A 13,909-nucleotide genomic window follows, 5' to 3' on the forward strand; every position below is an offset into this window, starting at 1 on the left:
TTTTCTTTTTTTCCTAAATTAATATTCATTATACCGGTATATATATATATATATATATATGTATATATATATATATACATATATGCATATACACACATATATATATATAACCACAAATTTAACCCCTCAAATAAGTAAACACACTGTCGGTAGGGTTATATGTATACACTGAATCTACAGAATTAGTGAAAACCATGTGTGCTCCAGCGATTAGTTTTGCATGTGTTACATCTGCATATTTATTTACAATCTGTCCTATAGGTTATTATAACTATAATGCAAACAGTAGCTAAATGTGCAATAAGACAGCAAGTTGTGGAGTAAATCTTAAAAAGACAATGTATCGGGTTTACTTCTCGGCCATCTTCTGCTGAAAACTTAAATGACCCCTTTCCGTGGTCTCCGAGCGCTCACAGCCAGCGGTGCAGCTGACAGCTCTGCGCAGACACCACACAACGAGGAAATAATAGGAAGCCAAGAACACGAAGCTAATGTGCCCAGGGAGAAAGGGGCGGGGACTGGGTGGGGCGTGGTCATATGCCTATCCCCGCCTCTAAAAATAGGCGAGTTGGAAAGGTAAGGAGTGACTGCACCCCCCCTCCCCTTGCAGTTATTCTCCATTGTCAGCGCTATTGTATCTAAGCAATAGCGCTGGGGCAGCTTGGGACGAGAAATGTTGCACAGCAGAGGGGCAGAACATTCAATCGCATCTTACAGCGCAACAGCGTTAGAGGAGCTGCACGATTGCTGAGCTCTCCGGGGGACAAGGAGCGTATTTATCTTCCCATATGATTGCACAGAGCTGGGAGGAGGTGGCGATCATCAGCGATCACGTCCCCGTATAATGAAGCATGGATGGAGGTATAGAGGCTCCTGGAGTCTCCTGGCTGGAGAGATGGAGCAGGGCTTTTGCGTGTGACCCTAAGGGAGGTAGACGTTTAGTCAATGGCAGCTGGGATAAAGCAGTCTCTACTGAGCAGATCGCTGGAGATCTGAGGAGGAGATCCACGCTGACATGTCCTCTTGTCCAGCAAAGTTGCTCCCGATCTGCTCGCGTTGGCCAGGAGCTTTGACTTCTTCTAGTCTTCCCGGTGAGTCAATGGTAGGTGGAAGTGGGGATCAAACGCAAAGAAGAGCCCCAATCTGGGTATCATAGACGTTTTCTCTATTCACATGACCTTTCTCTGGCGTTTGCAAAAATTTAATATTTTGCCACTGCCATTTTGAGAATTAAAGAAACTGAAATAAAATGCAGCTGTATTGGTAAAAGGTGGCTCTATTATAGTATTTCTGATATACACATAATCAGGGTACTATCAGCTAAATTTAGGATTTTTTTTGCCCAAAATGGGGAAAAATCGGAAAAAGTTAGTCTTCATATTGCTTGTCCAACAGCAATTTAACAAATTTATTGAGGAGATACTTTATTGAATATATTTCATGTAAAAGGCAGGTAATGTTATATAGAAAGCTGTTATAATTGGAAATGCATGCATTTTTTGGGATAACTAGTATAAGATACTAATATATTTAATTTCCAAAGCAAAACAAAAAAACACCCTAAATGATAGAAAATATTTCATCATTATAAAGTGCCATCTATATGCAGATGCATTATCTCTTTTTTATTGATCACTGTGACTTCTTTTGAGCAAAAATCATTGTAGATCCAGGTTAAAAATAGCCTCTGCTTAGTGCCATTGTGTTTAATATTTCTTTCATTGCTTTGATAAATGTGTCTAATATAGAGCTAACCCAGAACAATAGGCAATATTATTCAATAACATTTAAACTCATTTAGACTGTGTATTTAATAAAAAGTCATGATAACACTGGTAGCATTTTATTTTAACTTGGTTCTGGTTAACCCTTTGCTTGCAAGGTATGCATGCACAGCTCCTCTCTGGTATCCTGAAGGTTAATGCTTTTATATTTGAGTACAACAACCAGCTGCTATGTAGTCAAGATGTTTAAGATCCATTTAGACTAAAGAGGAGGGGGGGGGGCTAATATCTCTAGTCTAACAGTAAAGAGGTGATTTATACAACATCAGAGCTGATCATTTGTTGATTTAAGCAATGACAGGTTTAATATGGATGTATGCTTACATTTCAGTTTTATTTGACAAGCCTAGTGTATTGTGCCTTTACTGCTTTAACTGGATGAAGAAGAAAAAAAAAAAGTCTTCTTCCTCCTGAAATATAGACTGGGATTTGTCATGTGTCATAGCTTTCCGATGACATCACAGACACAGCAAAAGCACATATTTGCCTATGGAAAATTTAAGTAGATGAGGCTTTTTAGGATACCCACAATGCACTGCTGTATTCTGCTATTTAGGTTCTGTCGCATGATCTCAATATTTCAGCTTTACATCTGGCGCATGTTGCTCTTACTCTGAGCAGACCTACATGGTCTGTTCTAAGATCTGTTATTGTGGAGCTCACTGCCATTATCCTATCTTCTCCCTTCCAATTTCACAGCTGCACCCCATGCCCTTCAGTGTAATACATCTTAAGATGTTTTCAATCTCCGCATAAGCCATTATTACATCCGATGACACTGGAGCGAGGTATCTCGAAATAGCATTAGCTTATGTTTCTGTATAATTAAAAGAAAGCATCTGTGAATTGCACTCCTGGACACGGCACATGACCACGAACGAGCGTGTTACAAGCCATAGCAGGGTGTATTAGATAATAACTATGCAGCTTAAGTGGTTTTCCAGGTAGATGGCATGATGTCAAGAAATAATTATTAAAACATAAGAGTACAATGTGCAGGTTTGCCTAACATAATTGCACATTGTAGATCCTTTTTAACCCCTTAATGACAAAGCCCGTACATGTACGGGCTCAAAATGCATTGTTTTCAATGGGTTTAGGGACCGCCCATTGTCCTTAAGGGGTTAATTTATATCATGTTCGCGGAAGAACTAAATCTATTATAAGAAATGTAGATGAAAGGAGTTACTGAAATTATAAGGTTAAATGAACTAGTGACTAGAACAGAACTTGTTCAAAATGGAGTTAACTGGGACATCTTAATGGGAATTGTGGCTCATAGATTGTAAGCTCTTAAGAGCAGGTCCCTCTTCTGTCCCTTAACGTCTTAATTTGCATGAATCGTATTGTCAAATTGTGTATTGTCAGATTTAATGCTGCTAGTTTTCACCGTCCGCACCGGTTTTACGGCTACAGAATCTGCTGGCCCTCTCTAAATAAATGGAACCGTGTAAACGCTGACTTCATTAACCCTTTAATTCTTGCAGTATACCCCCCCTTGCTGTTTAAATTGCAACCAGTCTTTGAAACATGAATATGGTTTCCATGTTTAAACACCAAATAATCCAAACAGTATTGTTTAGCAAATTAGATTTCCTTAATGGTTTATTATCAAAAAAAGGCTTTTTATCCTTTTTGCGTATTCCGTTTTTTGCAGTTTTCCAAAAATCCATTGTGCTAACCGATCAAGCACTTATACTCAAGAAATTGATTGAAAAAGACTTTGGGGGGAAACGGGTGCCATCTGTTTCTCTATTTCAGCTGTGAATGGACCATTCGTATTGGTGCAGTGCCCAGAACCAGATCTGTAGCGCAGTTCATTAAGCATCGATTTGGAAATAAAAACACTGTAAACTCTTCCTATTCCTGGTAATTATGCAGCACTCAACCGCCCTCCAAAAAGCAAACAGCCTTCCTAGCCTTTTTCTTTTCCAAATCATTATTTGAATTTGGAGAGCAGCTCTACCTTTTGTTCTTTCGTCTGTGTTTTGAGAATTAGACTATGGCAGCTTCATCTAACCTAATACAAGCTAATAAATGATACTTTCCGCCTATACATTTTCATATACATACAAATATTAGTGGCGCATAGATTCATCCATATGTGTGAGCTATGCATACACAAGTGTAAATACAGCTAAATACATATACAATACAAAAAATAAACAGGGTAATTAATACTTTATTACATACAGATATAACCTGCACCAAATCCTCCTGCTGTGACAATACACAGGCCTGCCATGTTTATCAGCAGTATTATTATTATTATGATTTATATGCTAAGGCAGGTTATTGGAATTATGTTTGGCAAAAAAATAAATAATATAGGTTTTCTCTCAGTAAGAAAGTCAGGATTAAGAAACTCGTTGTTTTCCCAAGACTGGTCACAGAAAACAAAGCAAAACAATCAACAGAAAAGTGGTTTGCTAGACCAGATACTTTTATTATTGATTTAAAATCAGATAATTGAAATGTATTGTGAGATACAGTGAAACGTTTTATTGACTTTTTTTTCTTCCTGATTTCCTTTTCTTGGAGACCTTTTTCCCCCCAAGCACTGTGAAAAGCCAGTAGCTTTCTATAGCCTGAATACAATATGTTTCAACCCAATACAATGTTGTTTTTTGCTCATCTGAGTTGCGTTTAATGTTACGATGCAACAAAAAAAAACCAAACCAAAAACAAGAGGAATCAGAACACTGTTATTAGTTCTCGTACAAAACGTTGCAGGAACAAGAAAATGGATATGTGGAATCTTGACTATTCTAATTGCTCCTGTGAGAGTGGTTTGATTATACAATGATGTGGAAATTGCAAGGCTATTTTGAGATCCATCACCAATTGGATGTATATCTATACTGGGACTTTGTGCATCCTAGCCCATTGTATCTCATTGTAAAAGTTAAAGTGCACTACATTTTTCTTTTTATATTCTATCCTGGTATTTCTACAAATTACGGTTTATTCCATAGGTTGGAATGGTGCTGGGATATATATATATTAGCAATCATCCCATAGATTGCAGTGGAAAAAATGAGCTAAATACTGAAACATGTTAGCACAATAATCATTACCTGAGATAAAATGCAGCACTGTTTTTAGCTCATTTTTTCCAATGCTTTATTTATATTATGGAAATCATATTCTAGAAGATTTGCATTGAAACATCATACAAAAGAAAATTGCTCATTTGCTATCACCAATGCAATGGCGGGTAAAGAAAAATGTAAAACAGAACGTGTAATGGCTTTTAAGTTATAGACAGTAGTGGAAAGTAATGTTCAGTTCCGTTTCCCAAAGAACAATCACAGAGGATTTTTTTGTGCTACCCTGTGAAATGTCAGGCCTTTCTGCTACAAATGGCTCTGGGTAAAGAATGGAAGAAACCGACACCAAAGCTGCCATTTTGCCATTGTTTGAATTATTACATTGCATTTTATTTTCATTTGTGTGTGCCAGAATCTCTTTTAACACTGAAGTCTTTGCATTCACAACTATTATTCTGAGGATTAAGCCTATTGTACTTCTAACCTAGAATGTCATTATTTTTACGTATTGAATTAAGAAATGCATGTCACATTCCGCCATACGCAACTGCGTGATATTGTTTAAAGAGATAGTATAGTCACAAGTCTATTTTCTAGCTATAGGCTGAAAGTTGCAACTGATTCTTTTCCGTCGGCAGTAAGACAGGCGTATTGTTGCTTGCATTGTAAGAAAGAATTCTCGGTAAGTCTGCTTCACAGGCACCTTGGAAATCAATGATTCATTTTGCTTAGCACATCCCCCCAGTACAACGTGGAAGCTGATGGCTGCATTTCTATTGTATTTTCATAGCCTCTTTATTTTTTTGCAATTTGATTTGACCAATAAATGGGTCATAATATGTCACGTACATGATGATGCAGGTAAAAAGACCACCTTGTTAGGTTGCAGCATATTTGATCAAAGAAGTTTCTACAAAAATGCTTTTTCATGGGGCTATTCGGTAGAGACCAATGATATGCGATGTTCACAGGTTTTTTTTTTCCAGTAGCCTTTCTTTCCTAGCAGAATCTATATTGATAAAACTTCCCTTGTGTGTCCAACGTTGTATCTGATGAGTTTCACAATGAGTGTATTAGTAAAGTATGACTCCAAAGTGCTTTGAAAGAAAGCAGCTCATCAGAATTCATTTTCACAGATTGTGGCATTAACACTGACTCAACATACTTGGCTTTTTGTTCTGCGTCGCTCTTCTCAAACCCCATACCCTCAATACATTTGTTTTGTTAATTTGTACATGCTACCTAAAGCTTCCTTTTTATCTCAAGAAGGAACTCCCTAAGGTGTTGACTGCGTACATGACCTGTTCGATCTTCCCTGGGACCAATACTGATACCATTACTGGGCTATATTCCTATTTATTTGTGTACACCTTCTTCACTAAAATGTCTGCTTATGTTTTTGTATGGGCTGGGCAGTGAATTATACAACTTGTGTTGTTGAACAAAGCACCGCTGAACAGTGATTGGTGAACCCTGGGGCCCCTCTCATTCCATATAGAAAACAGATTGGCTTGGAACTCTAGAAGACACAAGAACTGCATGGTGGTGCTGAACCATGCACACAACCACCATGATGTGCTTATTTGCAGTGATTGAAAGAAGCCATGATCCCACTATGTCCTTAATTACAAAAATGAAATGAAATCACCCGACTCACACAATGCTTGTATGGATTGGCAGCCCGATCAGTGCTAAGGAGAAGACTGGCTGACCAAATCGTCTAGTTGACTCCAGTTAAATCAGTTCTTTTGATAACCATAGTAATTATGCTTGGTATGCATGGTAAATGGATATGCCATCTTTACCTTTAGTCTATCTCGGGATGAAAACAGTTTTTGCTTATCTTTTATATCAATTGGGGCAGCTTCCGTAAATTTAGAAAGTTTAAATAGGCCTATACCATAAAATAAGTCAATATTTTTATCTTTACCCACGTTTATGTTTCCAGTTTGTTAACCTTTAATTTCACTTATTTTGTCAAATCTGCACAGTCGTGGTTACTATTCTCTCTCGTTTCACTAAACCTAGCATTGCACCAAGTTGTTTTTCATTGTTTAGTAAAAACAGGGGACAAATTGTCATAGGTAGGGTCACCCGATGAGGCATTTGTGCAAGTGTGCTCTGTAATAAAGAAATCTCTATGGCCTGAGCATGTTATGGATGGATAAATAATTCTAATATCTTGTTTTTAATATCTCCTTTCCAAAGCTCATACTGAATTCTTTTTTAGTTTAAATAACTCTTCATATTAACCTCTTATGCACTTTTAAATGAAACATATGCTTGAATTTGTAGGGAAAGCATGCTTAAATGTACTAAAAATATCACTGTCCATCACTTATATCATGAAAAAAAAACATGTCACATCAAGTGAGATCAGTAAATAGACCTACTAATGTCAAAGACACATCTATAGTTCCCCTGCGCATGCAGTATAGTAGCTGAAACCATTTTTCAATAGTGATATTGGTTTTGTCTTAAATTCAGGAAAGCTTTATACCAATCGCATGCATATTGTATTAGCCTTTACCATTTTTAATGGAATGCTGTTTCATTTATGTACCACTCTCTCAGTAAAACAAAACTTCCTTTCTTTACATTTAATCTAGGTTAATTTTCACAATATAGGGCTTTGTATAATTTAAAATGAAACAATTGTATGTACGTAATGCATCTCCTCTCCTTTAAGAGGTGTGTACCAATACTCTTGTCCATATAACGGCGCACAAAGGAAAGTATAACACATTATATTGTTATAATATCCTTACAAAAATTAGCTTTTCGTTATTTTTCAAGTTAGCATGGGTAGCCATTGGAGATACATTCTGTTAATATTTATACCGTACTAGTATTCCTAGCAAAAATGTAACTAAACAATAATTATACCTCTCATGCATCCTAGTAATAGACTGCTTGATATCCTTTAATGCAACGTCTTCTCTGTTCATCAAAGCATTTTTATGTTATGACGGTTGAATCTAATATAGTCCCTCAAACAACTGCTTGCAACTGTTATGGTTTATTGATTTGTACATTTGTGCATTTAATAGACAGGAATATTGGTTAATGAGGCATTAAAAGGTTCAGTGTACACATTACTCGTGACACAGGAATAGTTTACTTATTTCCCACTATCCAGTTGATTCCCGCTTAAAGAGGTCTCTGTTTTGTTACTTTGGCACATGGCTAGTTCAGATCTCATGTAATGCCATGTTATTTTGTTATTATTGTCCCTTCAGCACCACTATAGTTCTTATCCTATTTTAATTTTATAAATAAACTGTGAACTATGCTAAATGGAGTGGGGAAATATCAACGTGAAGGATTTATTTAAGGGAGAAGGGAAATAAGGGGAGTGGACAGGCAAAGGGATGTTAATAGAAGACATGGGGCCACCTGCTGGTTCTCCTCTGCTTAATAGGCATATCTAAGAACTCTTCAGATTTCAGCCAAAAGCTTTGGAGTTTGGAGGTGATTATGGGATCTCCTGGTCAGTATGCTTAACCTCCTGGGAGGGGAGACAAAACTCCTCAAGCAAGACCTGTGGGGGGACCTGCCCTGAAAAGTCTCTACATATGTCAATAAGGTGTCTATTGAACACCTTTGTACACTTCGTTTAGGTCGTACAAACTATTCCATAATTATTCCACAAATTAATAATTCATAGGCAAGGCTTTCAAGGATGCAGTTACGCTAGCTACGTTCAGCCATTGTACCCTGACTGACGGTGTCTGCATTTATGATGTCTATCCTGGAAGTGATCACAGTAAATGAGGGGCATTTGAAAATAAATGTATTTTGGGAGAATATCTAGGATCCAAAAAACGTGTCATTTTATAAAATTAATAAACAATTACGAAATTGTTGATTTTGTTGGTTTTTTTCTTGAACAGTTCTAGTGATATTTATTTGAAATTACATTAACAATAGTGTCAGCATTAGTAGTGTTTAGTTTGGCTGTTTTCTGAAATGAAAATATTAATCTGTTTTGAACACCAGTATTGCCATAAGAGCATATGGATATTTTCAAGGTTTATTTACTTTGTTTTTTGCTTATCCTTCAGGAGCCTGGGTAATTTACAAACATCAATCTTGACAACAGCATGATTGCCACAGGAGGTCTTTTAAGGATCTCTGCTCGGAAACAAGATCCCCTCCGGCCTAACAGTCAGACTCCAAAACGCAAGAGAAAAACAAAAAAGAAGCGAAAGAGTGATATCGTAGTAGTTAAAGGAAAACTTAAACTCTGTTCAATCTCTGGATTAATTGCTCTTTGTGGAATTTTGGTACTTTTAGTTGGAATTGCAATGGCTGTTATGGGTTACTGGCCAAAAAGTAACTCTGTATACCATGGCAGTTTAGGGAAAATTCAAGCCAAATATTTATCAGGTGACTCAAATGTAATCCGTGCTAATAAAAATCAATCCCGGAGCCATCAAAGCAGTCATGGATCCAGACTGGATGCCTTCAAGTCTAAAGACACAAACGTTACCAGAAGCCTTCAGCAAAAAAAATCGAATGGTTTTATTGCTGGCCTGTTTTCTGGATACTTGCATTCAGATAATCTTAAAGTATTTGGTCCACTTATAATGGGCATTGGGATATTCCTGTTTATTTGTGCAAATGCTGTTCTTCATGAAAACAGAGACAAGAAAACCAAGATAATAAATTTAAGGGATCTATATTCTACAGTGATTGATGTCCATGGCATGAAATGTAAAGATGGCGCTCCACTAAATGGATTTGTGAATTATGTGCAATCTCGAGGTATGGATATGAAAGCTGGGGAAACATTTGGGGCTGCCATGCTAGCCAAGAGCTCATGGCATTCTGCTCTTGGTGGTCAAATTGCATACTCCCCTCCAGATTTACGTGAAACAAGGACGTCTTCTCCCAAGGTATATCACCAGCCACCAGAATCTCCAAGTTTGGATGAGGTAGTATACAGTATATATAGGGAGAGGTCTTCTTCTGTGATACCCTTTGACAGATCTTCAGGGAGAGATGGGGTTAAAGATCCCCTCTCAGAGTCACCCAATATAGGATGGGGTATAAGTAGTACATGTTCCATTGTTGGTTCTTCCCTTAATGCATTTACACTGCCCGTTGTCAAATTAGATAGTTGTCTTTTGGAGAAGAAAGATGAGCATGGAGCTAAGGAAAAAAGTACCAAAGAAGTATCCAGCGGGGAGATTGAATTGAGTTTGACTAATTTTAGCCATGCAGACTTGAACTGTGAATTTCCCAAAACACATCGAAAAATATTAAGGCGCCAGAGCACAAGCTGCCTGCCCGACTTTAGGAGATCTATGTCACCTGGGCCTTTGTCAGATTTGGGTAGCCAATCTCTAAGTAGCACAGACCTTGACTGTAGCCTTTTGGTGAAAGCTGCACCATATAGTAAAACAAAACCCGTGGTTCATATGGATTCACTCACATCCGCGCCATTGATCAGAAAAGATTCTCAGAGCTCAGACTCTGACCATTTAAGCAATAAGGGCTACATTCATCTTGAGGAGGCAGGAACCTCCTTTGAATCTATTGATGACCCAGCCAATAAAACCCAAGACTGTGAACACCCCAAGGAGACGGACACACATCATCCGTTGGAAGGTACCAGCAAAGAACAAAATGCAGAAACTGTGCAGAAGCAGTACAGTCATAAAGAAAAACGCTTAATGCTCTCTAGGTCGCATGCTAAAGTGGATGATGGCTTAGACACCACTGGCAAATGAGGCACACACAAAAGTTTCTCTCTGAGTCCTTGCTATCATGTTCCGAAAATATTTTACTACTGGGAACTTGCCAATATCCAAAGATCTGCAGTATGAACGAAGTTCCCTTATATTGATAACAGCACTGTATAACTAGAACGCTACTTTAACACCTGATTGTAATTCATATGTATAACTCAAACCAAACTGTACAAATAAACAGCCCAGCGGCAGGTCTTTAAGTTTCAATATGATCTGACAGATTGTTTTAACAATAACCGTGCACTTTTTATTCAGAGCTTCAATGGATATTTTATTCCCTGCTGGTGGCACGTCAGTACCGGCTTTGGGCTTTGTTACGGCTATTTAGTTTCTCATGGGCTTACACAAATGCTAAGGCAGCCAGACTGCCGTAAAGTTACACACACACACGGAGTATTTTATTTTTTTGGAAAGAAAATAGTGTTTTAAACTTTTAATATTTCAATAAGGACTAACTCATGGCGTATTCAGATATATTTAAAGATGTGACTAAGAGACAGATTTGGTTTATAATAGTGGGACTGTTAGACTTTTTAGAATGATTGGGAAGTTCTGTAATATAGATGTTTTCTTGAGTGTTATGACTATATAATTATTCATAGTATAAATAAAAAACTATTTTCAAAAGTAAATGTTTACATGTAATTCAATAACATACACCAAAACATTCAGACTTTTTTTGTTTAACAAATGTCGCATTTGGACATTTGCGTGCAGTTTCAAAAGAATGCATTTTTTTAATGAAACATACTACTCAAAGGTTGATCTGTCTCTTTCCTCAAATCTTAATTTTTATAGCTCATACTTAATAAACATATTTAATGATGCTTATGTATCAAAATAAGCAATTTCTATGTGTAAGAACCCAACCCCCGACCATTTTTGTATATCAGAGGGAGCAGGGATCTTACTTCTTGTTGTCTACGTGATCGTTTCTCCCTATGAAGTTTGTGTCATTGGTTGGGTCTGACAGATGTATACGATGATATAGTAAAAGGGAGAGGAGTGCTATGCATGGTAAAACACTCTTGGGTTTATTCACTAAAGTGGGAGTTTTTGGCTGAACGCTCTTATTTCACTATTCTTTATGAAGGGCCAACGCTATCAGGTTTCTCCAGCAACAAAGGCTGAGCTGGCCCTGCATAATGCATTATTCAATGTGCAGAAAGTCATCTCACTGCTTTAACCTTGCATTATACAGGGACAGCCAAGCTCTTCATACAGCAGAAGGTCACTGGTGCAGGACTGTATTGTGAAGTCATGTATTTTGAACATTAATGCTCCCTTTAGTGAACAAACAATTACATTGAGCTTTAACAAATAAGCTTAATGTTCTATAAAAAAATGCAAATGATTTGAATTACCTTTTTTAATGGCAAATGGAGGGCAAAAAGTTAATAGCACCCTAATGGCTGAAAACCAGTTTTAAACAGGAGTGTGAGATCATTCCCAATAGTTTCATGTGCAATGTAATATTTAAATAAGTTTAAAAAACAGGTTGCATGCTAAATTGTATTCTCGTTTTACTTCACATGTCCAATGCAGAAAATTGGAAAGTATCCTATTATCAACCCTAATAATAATATGCTTATGAATACTAAGTAGTAATAGTAATAAATGCATTTTATTGGTAACCAAAAACATTTATTTTTATCTTACAATGTACTCTTAGAATGCCAAGTTTTTAAAAAATGTAAAAATGTAATAATAATAAAACAAACATTTGGTATTTTATTCACTGAATTTAAAAATATTTATTACATGCCACGCTAATTCACAATCAGCTTGTAGCATACTTGTAGCATGTTCATTATAATTTGCAGGAACAATCCTGTGTCCCAGAGAGCCCCCTAAAAAGCTAACCAAAGTTGAAAAAAATAGAAAAAAGTACTTGCCTTCGGGGGAAGCTGCAGCTTCCCACCCCATCTGTTGTCCAACATTCCAGACCACGGATTGGCTGCTTGATGTCAATGGGAGCACACAGGGGTCTTGTTAAACCCCACCCAGAATGTTCACCAAGCTAATGGGAGCTGACTGGCATTAGGTATATCTTGTTCCTGGAGATGTGTTCGGCTGAAGACATCTCCTGTACAGACAATAATAGGGGGACGGGCAAATGGATATTCTGCAGAAGGGGGTGCATCTGGTGGTGCTTCCCTCTAACCTCACTAGATACTTCTCCAAGGGGTCAACATGGATGTATTTCCTGCAACTAAGTTGACTTTGGACAGTTCTAAAATTCAGTCATCTGAAGAAGCTAACTGTGTTTTCTTCTGAAAGCCCTCACAGATCTAAGAAATACCTAAGAGGACAATTCTTAAAATTCACCCTCCACGTGAATAAACTATTAAGTAGAACAACATAAGAAGTTGAAAGGTTCTGGTCAAAGTGGATTATATTAAGAGTATGTTACTTCTATGGAGATCATTTTTTACACTTCTTATATCTTCTTATGTGTCATAAGACATGTTATTTATTACCAGAGTGCTAGATACCCTAGATCACTCTAGTAACCTTTTAAGCATGTTTTTAAACAGCATGTAACACATGCATTCTACCACATAGATCTACAGTATTTATAAGAATTTGATGCTCGATTACCCTTCCTTTCTAAGAATTCTTAATAGAGGGCTTCTATACTTTTGTCTTGCATTGGAGAAAATACTTTTACATGTAGTCTATTAATTATTTATGGGGGAAATCAAATCAGCTATAACTGTCAGCATTTTAAAGTAGACCTGTCAACGTTCCAAATCTTACCTTTTATTATTCAGTATACTTGATGATAGTATGGAATTATAATTATATTATTATAGTAGAAATCTGATTTTCTCAAGCCAATTTGCTGGGCAAATAACAGGTCTACTTTAAACAATGTGGGCTCCAGGCACCGTGATGATTGAGCATGTATCTCCTACGTCTGTAAATATTGCATAACTTAAAGATATGTTTTGGGCATAGCTGCAAATGTAAATCAAACCAAGGTTTGAGTATTGATTGAGTATTGGTTTAGTCCATATAGACTTCCTAAGAGCTATTATTGTATCGGCATTCCATTTGACACTTATACTTGGCTGTCCTGTAAAGTCACGTGTCTAATTCTTTAATAAATCCTGCATTTTAAGTGTTAGATTATAACTAGTAAACGGAATGCTCATGTAGTACATTGAGGATTATGCACAGGTACCTAGAAATGTAGAAATAAGTTCCATATATCAAACACCTGTGATTAAAAACATTCAGGGCAAGTATTTTTACTTTGAGGACACATATGTATACGAAAAGGGGGTGCTATCAAGCACATGAGCCCCTTTGAACC

The 13,909-nt window shown here is 37.1% G+C and overlaps 1 protein-coding gene across 2 annotated transcripts; it reads left to right on the forward strand.

The window, feature by feature from the left end:
- Positions 1-618: 618 nt before the first annotated feature.
- Positions 619-11,392, forward strand: TMEM200C (transmembrane protein 200C). 2 transcript variants are annotated; one of them, XM_053467268.1, is made up of 2 exons: positions 619-1,102; positions 8,899-11,392. In XM_053467268.1, exon 2 carries the CDS (start codon positions 8,938-8,940, stop codon positions 10,567-10,569), a length of 1,632 nt encoding a protein of 543 aa, XP_053323243.1. In that variant the 5' UTR covers positions 619-1,102; positions 8,899-8,937; the 3' UTR covers positions 10,570-11,392. The 2 variants fall into 2 exon arrangements, with proteins under 2 accessions (XP_053323243.1, XP_053323242.1); XM_053467267.1 differs by having other exon boundaries at positions 620-1,091.
- Positions 11,393-13,909: the final 2,517 nt, after the last annotated feature.

This window comes from Spea bombifrons, chromosome 5 (assembly GCF_027358695.1).
Source record: "Spea bombifrons isolate aSpeBom1 chromosome 5, aSpeBom1.2.pri, whole genome shotgun sequence".
Classification (NCBI taxonomy): Eukaryota; Metazoa; Chordata; class Amphibia; order Anura; family Pelobatidae; genus Spea; species Spea bombifrons.